Source organism: Talpa occidentalis, unplaced genomic scaffold (assembly GCF_014898055.3).
Source record: "Talpa occidentalis isolate TD23 unplaced genomic scaffold, MPIMG_talOcc4v2.1, whole genome shotgun sequence".
Taxonomy (NCBI): Eukaryota; Metazoa; Chordata; class Mammalia; order Eulipotyphla; family Talpidae; genus Talpa; species Talpa occidentalis.
The window spans coordinates 16,878,914-16,890,943 of NW_026555331.1; the positions used below are offsets into that span (position 1 = coordinate 16,878,914).

The window sequence follows — 12,030 nt, forward strand, 5'->3', positions numbered from 1 at the left end:
TTTGCCATAAAATGCGAAGACTGGGACTCTCCTCTTATCTTCTCATTGAAGAGAACTTTTTTAAAAATTCCACTGAAAGGCAAAAAGAGGGTCAGAGATCTTAATTGAAAAACCATTAAGAGAAAAAAAAACAGACTTTCTGCTACTTTTTCATCTGTCTCATAATCTTTTTCAATCAGGTTTTGCATTCTTGAGCAAAACACCAAAAATAGCTGGAGCTGTTTGGCCAACAAAAGAGAAATAGTCATTGATGCAAATGTGCCAATATTATGCCCAAAGGCAAATACCACTTTTGTTTGGGAGTTTGTTTTGGATTATTGAAGAAATATGTACAGTAGATTGAAAACAAAGTAACTATTTAATAGCACAGCAACTTCAGTTAAGGAGCTTGGTTCTTTACATTTACACTAATTCTAAACTATGTGAAATATGCCTGATTCTATCTGAGCCACCATCAATGTAGACTCTTATACCAAAAAAATTGTAGATTGTAAGGAAAACAAAGAGCAGCATAGTTTGACATGAATCATGGGAGCGACACCTCTTGGAAGAGGGACTATAGCAAGTGGTGCATTGCGGTTGGGTGGGGAAGAACTTTTTATCCCCAAGATCCCATTAATGACCCCCTACTTCCTCTTGGGAGCCCTCGCTCTATGCTGTATTGGCACCATTGCTTAAAACTCATTTTTTTTTAAATATTACATTTATTGAGGTAATCCTGGTTTACAATACTGTGCATGTTTTAGGGGTTCAGGGTCACACTTCTTCAGGGGGAGAGTCCCACAGAGCCCAGCAGATGTTGACATTGTGTGGAGAGACTGCAATTGGACAAGGGTCTACGAGAAGGCCACAGGGTTAGGCAGCAGTGACTGCTGTGAAGTGAGGGAGCTGGGTGGGTTAGCAGCCTACATGGAGCCTTTGATGTCTTGTTAAGGATTCTGACCTCCGTTCTTAGAGTAGTAAGAAGCCACTGAAGGGGATTTAAGGTGTGTAGAGAAGAGCAAAAGTGGGATTTGTCTTGAAAAAATTGTTCTAATGTCTAAGTAGAGAACAGGGGAAATGCTGCTAATATTATATACCAGGAACGGGACATCAGGTCTGAATACTGGCCACAGATGTGGAAAGAAATGAACAGATTCTCATCAGTATTTCAACAGAAGATAAATTCACTGGAACTTCGTGGAGTCTTAATTGCAGGAGAGTAAGGAAGAAGGAAATGTTGGCCGTCATTACTAGTGAAAAAGGAAGGCAATTGTGAAAAGGGAGATTTTTGTACCAGATCTGTGTCTCTTTCATCTACAGTGATATAGGTGTGTGTATTGTCTGTGAATTTAAAATAATAAAATAATTCAATCCCCAAATAAGCAAATTTTTTAAAAAACTGACCTTCTGAGGATGATCTACTTCCATTTCCTTTGTCCACAACCTTAACTCTGGGTTTTGTGTCCTTTCTTTTTTCTAAATCGTTAACTGGAAGAAAAGCAGAAACACAGCAATGTGCATGTTAACATGTATATTAAAGTCAAAAAGAAAATTTTTCATGTGCTTTACTAAAACCTGACAAGTATTGAAAATACTAAGTAGAAATGAACTCCATGGTAGAATCTTATTCCTCCAAATTGGATATGTTGTTTATTTTTCCCCTGGTCATGGAAAATTGTGGGAAATAGTTATGGAATTACTTTGATGAAGGATTTACTATAGATTGATATGTCAAATAAATTTAATCCTTATACCTACCATAAAATGGGTGTGGGGATCCCTATTTTACACGAGAGAACAAAAGACTGGATGCTACATAATTAAAACATATCTCATAAAACCAAAGTGCAGGCACAAGATTCAGGCTATTTCTTCAGGGCCCTGCGCAACACTAGAGACTTGAAGATATGAGCTGAACTGACCCTATTCTAAAAAGATCTTAGCCACAAATATCCTCATTTGGAATTGTTCTATATGCCATGGAAGGCGGATAATCTCACGATTTCCTTTCAAATTTCTAAGTTTCTCTACTAATACACATCCCTGTTTCCTTGTCACTTCCATTATGAAATATCCAGGGATCCAGAGTGCCCCTGGGCCTGAAATATATTCATGTAATATGTTCTACACTATTTGCTTCACCTTCTACTGAATTTTCTGCTCAAAACTCCACTGCAGCTTCCCTGCTATTGTCTGGCACTTCATACTACGTGAGTCAGTTGAGACCACTGCCAAGTAGCAAAGGTTTCTGCACAAATAAAAATACCCTTTGAAAAAGTGTAAGTTATCCTGTGGCAGGAGATTTCATTTCATGGTTACATTCACTTCATAGAGACCAACAAGAGTGGACTATTTAGGGGAAGCAAAGATTTCCTTTGAACCATCCTTCCTGCCTTCTCTAAGACATTTTTCCATTAATCCTGTGTTTATCACAACCTCCCTTCTTTCCACTGGCTTCCATCCTTTGCTGAAAGGATGTGAGACTTGCCATCTGCCAAGATCATGTTACTCTAATTCTATTATTCCTCTCCTTAGAAACCTTCCTTGGATTTCTGGCACCTAGAGATCAAATTCCAAGATTAAAAAAAAAACAATAATAATAAATACAAGATGCCTTGATTCTTCTATGCTCACTGACTTTCTACTTTTCTAAATTCCTATTTTTTAGACCTCCCTCACTGACTTCATGATCTGTGATTACTCTGGAACACCCCCTTTATTAAATTCTTTCCCTTCCCAGTTTTTACAAAGGGATTCCTTGGGTTTTCTTGTATTCCTCTGAGCCTTTCATTGTTCTTATTTTTTGGATCCTTTTTCTGCTTCCATTCCTGGAATGTGATCGTATACTAAATGTGCCTTGCATCTCTGTACAACCCACTTGTAATATGATCCTGCTACAATTTCAATTCTCACCCTGCTGTGGATAATTTCCAAATCTACTCCTTCAGCCCCACCCAACATAGGACAAGGCCTCAAACTGCTTATATTCTGCAAAAGAAAGGCTACCTCCAGGAGGAAGGAATTGTTATAGTCATGAGTTATTAGAAATTAAGAACCATGGGGACAGGAAAGTGTCATATTCCCAGTGTTTAGAATAGAACTCCATATGAGCAATGCGTATTTGTTAAATAGAAAAAAAGTGAATGAATGTCCCCTGAAATGCAGAATAAGCAAAGCTTGTGTAAACAACTTTTAAACTCAACTTAAGGAAAGGCTTTCTAATGGAAGATGGGCTGCAAGCTGACAATAAACATTAACTAATTAATTTGGGGAAAAAATTAAATTCCTTGCTGTATGAATTGTCTGCATACAAGCTGGATTGGCACTTGCTGGGATACGCAGGCATCATCAGTTGGGTCATTTCATAAGTATTGACTGAGCATATATTAAGTGTTGGGTTGATAAGAGGTCTGGGGAAGGATCAGGGGACAGAGTCAGGAAGAGCCTTTGAAAAGTAAAACTCAAAGAATAAATAAGAGTCTGGTGAAAGGAAGAGCAGAAAAATATTAGAAATTGAAGTAACTCATGAAAGATTGTACTAAAAGCCTTTTAAAATCCTCTAAAACTAAAGAATCTAAGGTTTTGACCTGTTGCAACCATGTTTACCACAGGCTCACACTCAGAGCTGGGACAAAGTCCTGTGATGGAACATTAAGATCTGCAAATACGTACTTCTGAATTGGCCTTGGGCAGGCTTGCTTTCTTTGTCTTTATTGTATGCAATAATTTGAACTGTGTAATTCTGGTCTGGCATAAGACCTTGAATAATTGCTTTAGTTGCAGTATTCTGGAGGTTCAATTGATTGGTTTTTCCGCCTGTAATAAAACAGAAAGATAAATCAGTTCTGGGAAATAGGTTAACTATGCATTAAGCAATGAGTTGACCAGCAATCAAGGTTTTAAAAAGTGAAGACATTAAAATATATATATTATGGGGGCTCCCGGTGGCGCAGCGGTTGAACGCTGGGTTGCGAAGCTGTCCGAGGCCTCTGCAGCGCTGGTTCAATCCCCGGCAGCCTCCAGGCGAGGGTCCACATGGCGCGCAGACCTCTCCTGCCGCCCGCTGCTCCCCTCAGCAGTGTACTTCATCGCTCTGCCTGTTCTGCTCCCTGCTCTGGCTCTGGTGAATTCTCTCACCCTCCCGCACTTCTGACTATACCCAGTGCTTGTATAAATAAATAAATAAATCTTTAAATATACATATATATATATGTATTATGGTGCATATATGGGTGGAACTTAATTGTAATATAGTTTTCATTCTCATTTTCAGTTGTACTATTTGTACTAGACAACATAAAGAGTTATTTCGATTAGATAAAAGCACATTCACAAAAATCCTTCACCACAACACACCATTGTTTGATACTCTGAGACAAACCATTGCACAAGATTAGAAGACAGAAACCCTCAAAATCAGATATACTCTTCCAGGAAAGTAATTCAGTTAAAAGTGAAGAGAAACATAGGGGCAGACTGAATGTACTCATCTATGCTGGAATTTTTTCTATGGTACCTCTAAAGTGAGTCAAAGCATCCTTGAAGCATTAAGCAACTTAATTATCCTGAATCTTACTATCTCTGGCTTGGGATGATGATGGAACCTCTCATTGCTTTGCTACTTAAAAGTTAGCTTGGTTCATGAAAAGATTTCAAAGCCCCATTATTTCTTCAGCAAATTAGAATGCTGTCTAAGGCTTCCTCAAGAATGCTGTTGATTAAATTCTCTGCTTCTGTGCAAAATTCCAAATATACTTTTCTCCTCTAATTTCTGGCAGTGACTACATCTGACAAAAGGGAAATTAATTAAGATGTCTGTCTCTCTTATAATAACAGCAAAAAGTGTCTGTAATGTGCTAATTAATCAAGCATAACACATATTACAATAAATTTTCATCATATTCTAATGAAATTAATAATGGTAGGTCTCAAATGGGATGCTGATCTCATCACACCACCTGCTACTAGAAAGTAGTGGCTAATCCTCTAGATAATACAGCTGATTATTTTTACCTGAAGTTGGAGTCACGAGAAGTTTGTATCCACCAAATTTCCCTCTTGGAGCCTTCCATGAAATCTGTACACTATCATGAGATAACACATTGTATCTTAACCGTGTAGGTGGGGCCACTGAAAAGGAAAAAAACAAAAATTGTTTAAATATGGAGACATATTTAAACTGTTAAATTGAAAAGTTAAAGTAATATCATCAAAACACATGACACTTTTTCAATCTCAAAATAAAAGCTTTCTCCAACCCCATTCATGAGTTTACCTCGCAAAATAACACAGACCCAAGAGCATGTGTTTCTTTATTAATTAGCATTTGTGACAAAGTACTGACCAAAGACTACGAGTTAGGCTTAGCATTTAATACTCTAGTCCAGTCAAATAATTGAAGTCAATCTTGTAAAATGTATGTTGCAAGAATGAATGTTTCTAATTAGAATATGTGAGCTTTTATAATCTACTCCACTAGGACCTCTGATGCCTTCAGATTTTCTCTCTAGTAATGCACTATTTTTTGCAATATGTTAATTTAAGAAGGCTGTTTACAGACATATTATAATAATAACGTCTTCATTTAAAAAAAGTATTTGAAAATGAGACTACAAAAGATCAAAATAAAAAGGTCTAAATAGAAGATAATGGTATTTTATAAATTTTGATCCCTCCTTTAAGTGTAGTTGATGTGAGAAAGTCACACAGAAAGTTACATAGCCCGGGACATGAACCATCCCTGTATACTTCATTTTCTGATAACTAACAAAAATGGGTAGATCTCTATTACTTTTCTGTCATTCAAACTTAAAAACACATTTTGGAACCCCACATCAGTGTTCCAGAGTTTCAAAAGAAATACTTTAGTACAAAGATTTTTTAATATAAAATTGTTTGTCAAAAAGAAAATTAACACAACAAAAAAGTGAGTACTTATTAGCCACCTTTGTGCCCAGCCTTTCTTTCTCACTTAACGAAACACAATGGGGAGAACTTCACTTATATAGACATGTAGCAGACTACAGGGTGGGGCCCAGACTTTGAGCCCAGTTCTGTTTTTTATTAGAAAAATAACTTAAGTAATTGATTGTTTCTCTCAAAGTCTCACCTTTAGAAATGGTGGTAATACTTTGATGACAACTTTAAGTGGGAAAATGAATATAATGCATTGTAGTAGGTGGTTAATAACTCTTTGCTCCTTTTCCCCTTGATTTCATCTATTAGGTGATCACCAACACATATCTAATCCTACAAAACACATACCTAATCTTACAAAAATGCATTGCTATCCCAGTTTATAGATAGGAGGATTAAGGAGGGGCTGAGACACTTGCCAAATTCACATACTGATGAGTGCCATTCTGTGACCCCCAAACAAGATGCTCTTTCTTTGGGGGAACAATACATATTAAAAAGTCATCCTTCATTGAACTAGATAATTGAGTGATTTATTTTTCACACACCACCCACTCATTTGAAAGCAGCAAGCACCAAAGGATTCACTCTTAATAAGTCCTCTCTTTGCAATTTACTCTCTCTCAGTAAAGAATGCTACCCCTGCCAAATAAAACATCAACTTCCCACTCTCACTTTGGCATACATAGAAAAAGGCATTTACATTTCTCTGGTATACAGGGACTCATGAATTGATCATAAAAACAGTTTTGAAAAATAAAAGAGGAAAGTGAATAAACCTATCACTTGGATGAACAGAGAAACAATTTCTATTTTGCAACTTGGGGAGAAAATTTTATTTGTAGTTAGATTTATTACTTATGGAAGAAAATAAATATATTTAATTAAATATATCAAATATATCAAATAAAAATTTCATAAAAATCAATTAGGCATTTCTGAGGCAAATCTAGTGAAGGGCTGGAAGATATCATTGGCCAAGTGTCTTGCAAAGCTTCACATGAATGAATGCAATGACGAGAGAAAGTCCAGGAACCATGAAGTGGAAAATACCACAAACCGGATGAAGGCTTTGGACTAGATAATTTCAAGAGGGTCAACCAATTCTGTCAGCATTGGCGCGTTGTCATCTCAAGGATGGCAAAGAAGTTAACATCAGGATTCCTAGATGGAAGATTAGAAGTCCATACAGCTTTTTCTCCCCCAGGCTACAGTTCTAGAAATGTGGTGAGTTTTCAGTCTGCACCATTTGTAAATGTCTAATCCCTTATTTATTTATTAAAGATTTATTTTATTTATTTATGCATATAAGAACTGGGGTGTAGGCCAGAGGTGGGGGGGTTTTAGAGGATTCACCAGACAGAGTGGGGAGCAGAACAGGTAGATCTGTGAAATACACTGCTGAGGGGAGCATCGGGCGAGATAGGAGAGGTCTGCTACGCCATGTGGGTTAGGTCTTTGGCCAGGGGTTGAACTCATGTTGCATTGGCTGGCAATAGCTTGATAGCACTGAGACTTTAACCAAAGTGCCACCAGGGAGGTCCAACAGCTAATCTTTTAAACCTCCAGCAGATAATACAGAGGATGACACTGACCATGTCCTGACACTAGGGCTCTATCAGCACAATTGGTAGCACTGGCTACCATTCAACTACACAAGGAAAGTAGTGGGAAGCAAATGCAACAACCAAATCCATCAATATCCAAGTGGCTTGACAATCTGCATATGATTCATATGGCTATAATCCCATTTCATAAGCCTGTGTAGCCATTTTCTCTTTATCAATGGACTGCATCTCTTGCCTATATATGCATAAACACTTTCACAATCATTAAAAGAAAATCTTGGTTAGAAAATTTCTTGGTTAAGAAATTCACATTTCCTTAAGACTTTAGTCTTTTGGGAGCGGGCGTGAGGAACACTGAAAAAAAGAAATGTTAGTTAAGAAATAGGGCCTGCCCGGTGGTGCAGCGGTTGAGCGCTGGGTTGTGAAGCTGCCCGCAGCCTCTGCGGTGCCGGTTCGATCCCCGGCTGCTCCCCGGCCACTGGAGGAGGGTCCCACATGGCGCACAGACCTCTCCTGCTGCCTGCTGCTCCCCTCAGCAGTGTACTTCGGTCCTTCTGCCTGTTCTGCTCCCCGCTCTGGCTCTGGTGAATTCTCTCACCCTCCCGTGCTTCTGACTGTACCCAGTGCATGTATAAAAAAATAAATAAATAAATAAATAAATAAATAAATAAATAAATAAATAAATAAAACATGCCTCTATTAAAAAAAAAAAAAAAGACTTTAAAAAAAAAGAAAAAAAAAAAAGAAAGAGGCATGAGGTCACAGTTCGGGACTTCAAAGTTAGCTCTTTTCTTCTCTGTATGGAAGACACTAGGACTCATGCCAAAGAAAGGGCAGCAAGATTGACAGAAACAATGGAAGTGCAGTGTAGAAATAATTGTTCTTATCTCATGGAACAAAAATGTGTGCATATTTCATTCCAGACCCAGGATTTTTATTTTTGCAAGCATAAAGGAGAAGCTTCTATACATAAACTTAACTTCCAGTAATAATTACAAAGGCTTGTATGAACTTGACCGGAAAGTTAATTTGTGTCAGTTAAAATCTTAACCTTTTTAAAAAGACAAAAATCGAATGTTAAGTTTGATTTCTGGCACACACCACGAAACAGGGCGAGCCAACAAACCCGTCCTTTGTGTGGTCAAGTCCAGCTTCCTTTGCAGGACAGGGTCAAGGATAACATTTGCAAACACACACAACCTTCATCACAGGGGTTTGAGAGGAAGACTGAGGTGTGGCCTTTTGTCGCCTTCCCCTCTACTGCAAGGCTATGCTTGTTACTGGAAGTATAGGGGTATTTTGTTTTATGTTGTGTTTTGTGTTGTGTTTTTTTGAAAGGGAAGATTTTCTTTACACTCAAGCATTTCATTGCAATCATTTTGTAGAAATCAAATCTCATAGTCAGTTCATACTATTCCACTGAAGTCTCACTGTTTCAGCTACTTAGGATATTTTATTTCATAATCTGACTACCTATAAAAAAATTAAATATCCTTCCTGCCTGCCTGCCTTCATCCTTTCACATCACCTCAACTCAACTGAAATCTTGCTGTTTGGGACAAGTGATAAGCTATGCAGAGATTTATCTCTAATGAAATATTCCCATTAATTTCTTGATACACCCCTTTTTACAAAGGAACTCGGAAACGGACATCTTCTGTTCTTCACTGCCCAAAATGTCCTCTTCTATCCCTTCCCGAGCAGCACCCTGGTTTTCTTCCAAGGAACGACACTCCCTCCCCACTGCATGAGGCCTTGGCTGCACCGTCAATTAGCCATCCTGCCCTGGCTAGGGGATGGGAAAATGACTCAAACCAGGTCAGACAGACTCTCCGAGAAGAATCTGAAATTTGTGTCCAGTGATGGAAAGATGGAAAAAAGCTCTGGTTGTTTCATTTCCATGACATGCCCTAAAAAAAGGCCACTCGTTCCTAGAAACTACATCCAGGGTGCCTGCAGATTCCTATCCTTGCAAAGTTTAATTACGTAACTCTTACTTTAATTACATGAGCTATTTCATAAGCTACCAGTAGATATGTTTTTTGACCAGAGAAAAATTGCCTTTACATAAAACCAAAAATCTCGAACGGATTGTGATGGAGTGGCATGGGCACAGAGAGTGTTTTCCTGTTCAAAGCATAGCTCAGCATGCTCAAATATGCTCACTTATTATATTTATTATGCAAAAGGCCTTTAAATAGCAGAAAAGTATTTGACTTATTTTTTCCAAGTGACCTTAAAAAAGTCAAAACAACATCAAAAAAATCTTAGCTTTTTTATCTGTGACTTTCAGTTAAATGTAATGCCCAAATGTTCTATAAATAAGAGAAATTAAAATTTGAGAGAAAATTATTGCAGGATATGGTAGATGATTCTTTTTATCTTGCTTCAAATCTAATATGTCTAATATGTTAAATGTTATGATCTATTATGAAGATGCTGAAAACAGCAGTAAGAAAAATGTTCTCTACTTCCAAACATGGCTGGCTACTAATAACAGTCCAAAAAAAAGTGTAAATGTGTTAACACAGAAGTCTTTATAAAATTAAATCTAGCCCCCATGCACAGTCTCCACTTTTATGTGCTTTGAGGTTTTTAAATGACAGTTACTTTACCTTCGGTGGTTCTTTCTTGCAACCACCCAAAACAAACATTGCTAGAACTAAGTACAGATTTACTGTGAAATTCTGAGAAAGTATTGGTGCCACCATTCTGTCATGCTGTGCACATTTTTCCTCTACAATCCACACATTACTTTTTCTGTGCTCCAATTCATTTAACAGCTTGTCTTTAAAAGAAGATGCAGGATTAATCCAGGTATAACAGTTACTTGAGCCAATGTGGGTTCACATTCTCTGCAGAGGGGAAGTTCTTCGTGTTACATGGAGTGACTAAGTCACAAAATGCATTCTGTTGATTAGAAATTAAGAGGGGAGAGTTAATGTTCTCTGTGCCTTCTAATGATAAGTGTATTAGTTCCCAGTGTCTGCTATAACAACAAATGATCACAAACTTAGTGGCTTAAAACAATAGAAATATATCACCTAAGAATGCTGGGGGTCAGAAATCTGAAACGGGTCTCATCTCACTAGGCTAAAGTCAAGCAGTTGAGAAGGAAAAAGAAAAATATTGGGTGGTTTCACTTATAGGAGGAATATAGGGGAACCAAATAAGATATCAGGAGGAAAAATAACAACAATACAAAACAAAAACAGACAATTATAAACCAGAGACATCCTGCAGGGGAGGAGGGAGAGGGATCAGAAGGAGGGAGGGAGCAGCACAGGAGACTGTGGTGATGGTGCCAGGGTGCCTTGGGGAAGGAAATTCTATGGGGACTACACCTGAGGACAGAAGCAAAGATTGTCTAAAATTGAACAATGATGTAAAAAATACATAAATAAAAAGAAAAAATAAAATAAAAATTAAAATAAATAAAACACAAAAATAACCAAACCATACTAGAAAATCCATTTTTTAAATAATGGATCTATATCACAAATATTCTGTTACCACATGTTTTGTATAATTAAATGTCATATGAAGTACAAATAAAGAAATAAAGTCAAACTGTTGATAGGGTTGATAGGCTTCACTACAGGACAATCCATTTTCTTGCCTTTTCCATCTGCTAGAGCTGTCCCACATTCCTTGATTTGTGGCCCCCTTCTATCCTCAAAGTCAACAATGACTGGTCAAGTTTTTCTCACATAGCATCACTCTCACACTGGTTCATCTGCTCCCTCTTCCACATGTACAGACCTTGGTGATTGGGTTCAAATTGGTAATCTCTATATTTTAAAATGAACTGATTAACAACCTTAATTGCATATGATATCTTAATTCCCCTTTGCCATATATTATAACATATTTTCAGGTTCTGGAATTTGGGATGTGAACATCTCTGTGGTCCTATTATTCGGCCTGCTCTGCTGACTTTCTTTTTTTTTTTTTCATTTATACATAAACATGACTCCAAAGATGTTTATAACAACATTGGTTTGAGAGTAATTCATGTCAATTAGCAGATCGATACACCTGCCATTAGCAAAGTACCTTATTAAATATCAAACATGTTGACATATTTATGACTTTGCTAATTAATGTCAAAACTAGCCAACTCACAGAAATTCAGTCAAATAGTGTAAGTCACATTATCTATACTTTGCTGAAAATCAATTGTGTAAGTAAATGGTGACAAGCAGACACAGATTTTGGTTCCCAAAGGCCTGGCATATTTCCTACAAACCAAAGTCAATGACAACTGAATTTTTTTTTCCCACTGGGATTTTCTCCATCCTCCTTCTTTAGAAGTTTCTGCAGCCTTCAATCTAGATCATAATATTCCCCTGACCCTTTTTATAAATGATTTTTTCCACACTTTCAATCAGTCCTCTTTCTGCCTTTATCCTGTTAACTATTGATTGACATCCTCACAGCTCTCTGGTGGACTTTAATTTCCAATTCTACCTTTTATACCTCAAAGGTACCATTTAGCAAATTCCTAAGCACAAAATAATTCTTCTGCCCTGATCTTTTTCTCCTGAGCTCCAGCCCTGACTAG

At 37.4% G+C, this 12,030-nt stretch overlaps 1 protein-coding gene across 3 annotated transcripts in view; it reads right to left on the reverse strand.

Annotated features, from left to right (window-relative positions):
- The window catches only part of COL14A1 (collagen type XIV alpha 1 chain), a 161,158-nt gene that overhangs the window by 131,313 nt on the left and 17,815 nt on the right, over positions 1-12,030 (reverse strand). For all 3 annotated transcript variants that reach the window (XM_037502239.2, XM_054692006.1, XM_054692008.1), the window contains exons 3-5: positions 4,996-5,112; positions 3,655-3,798; positions 1,387-1,470 (exon numbers count right to left, since the gene is read on the reverse strand). In XM_037502239.2, coding sequence (XP_037358136.1) covers positions 1,387-1,470; positions 3,655-3,798; positions 4,996-5,112 — 345 coding nt within the window. The remainder of the gene's footprint in view (positions 1-1,386; positions 1,471-3,654; positions 3,799-4,995; positions 5,113-12,030) is intronic.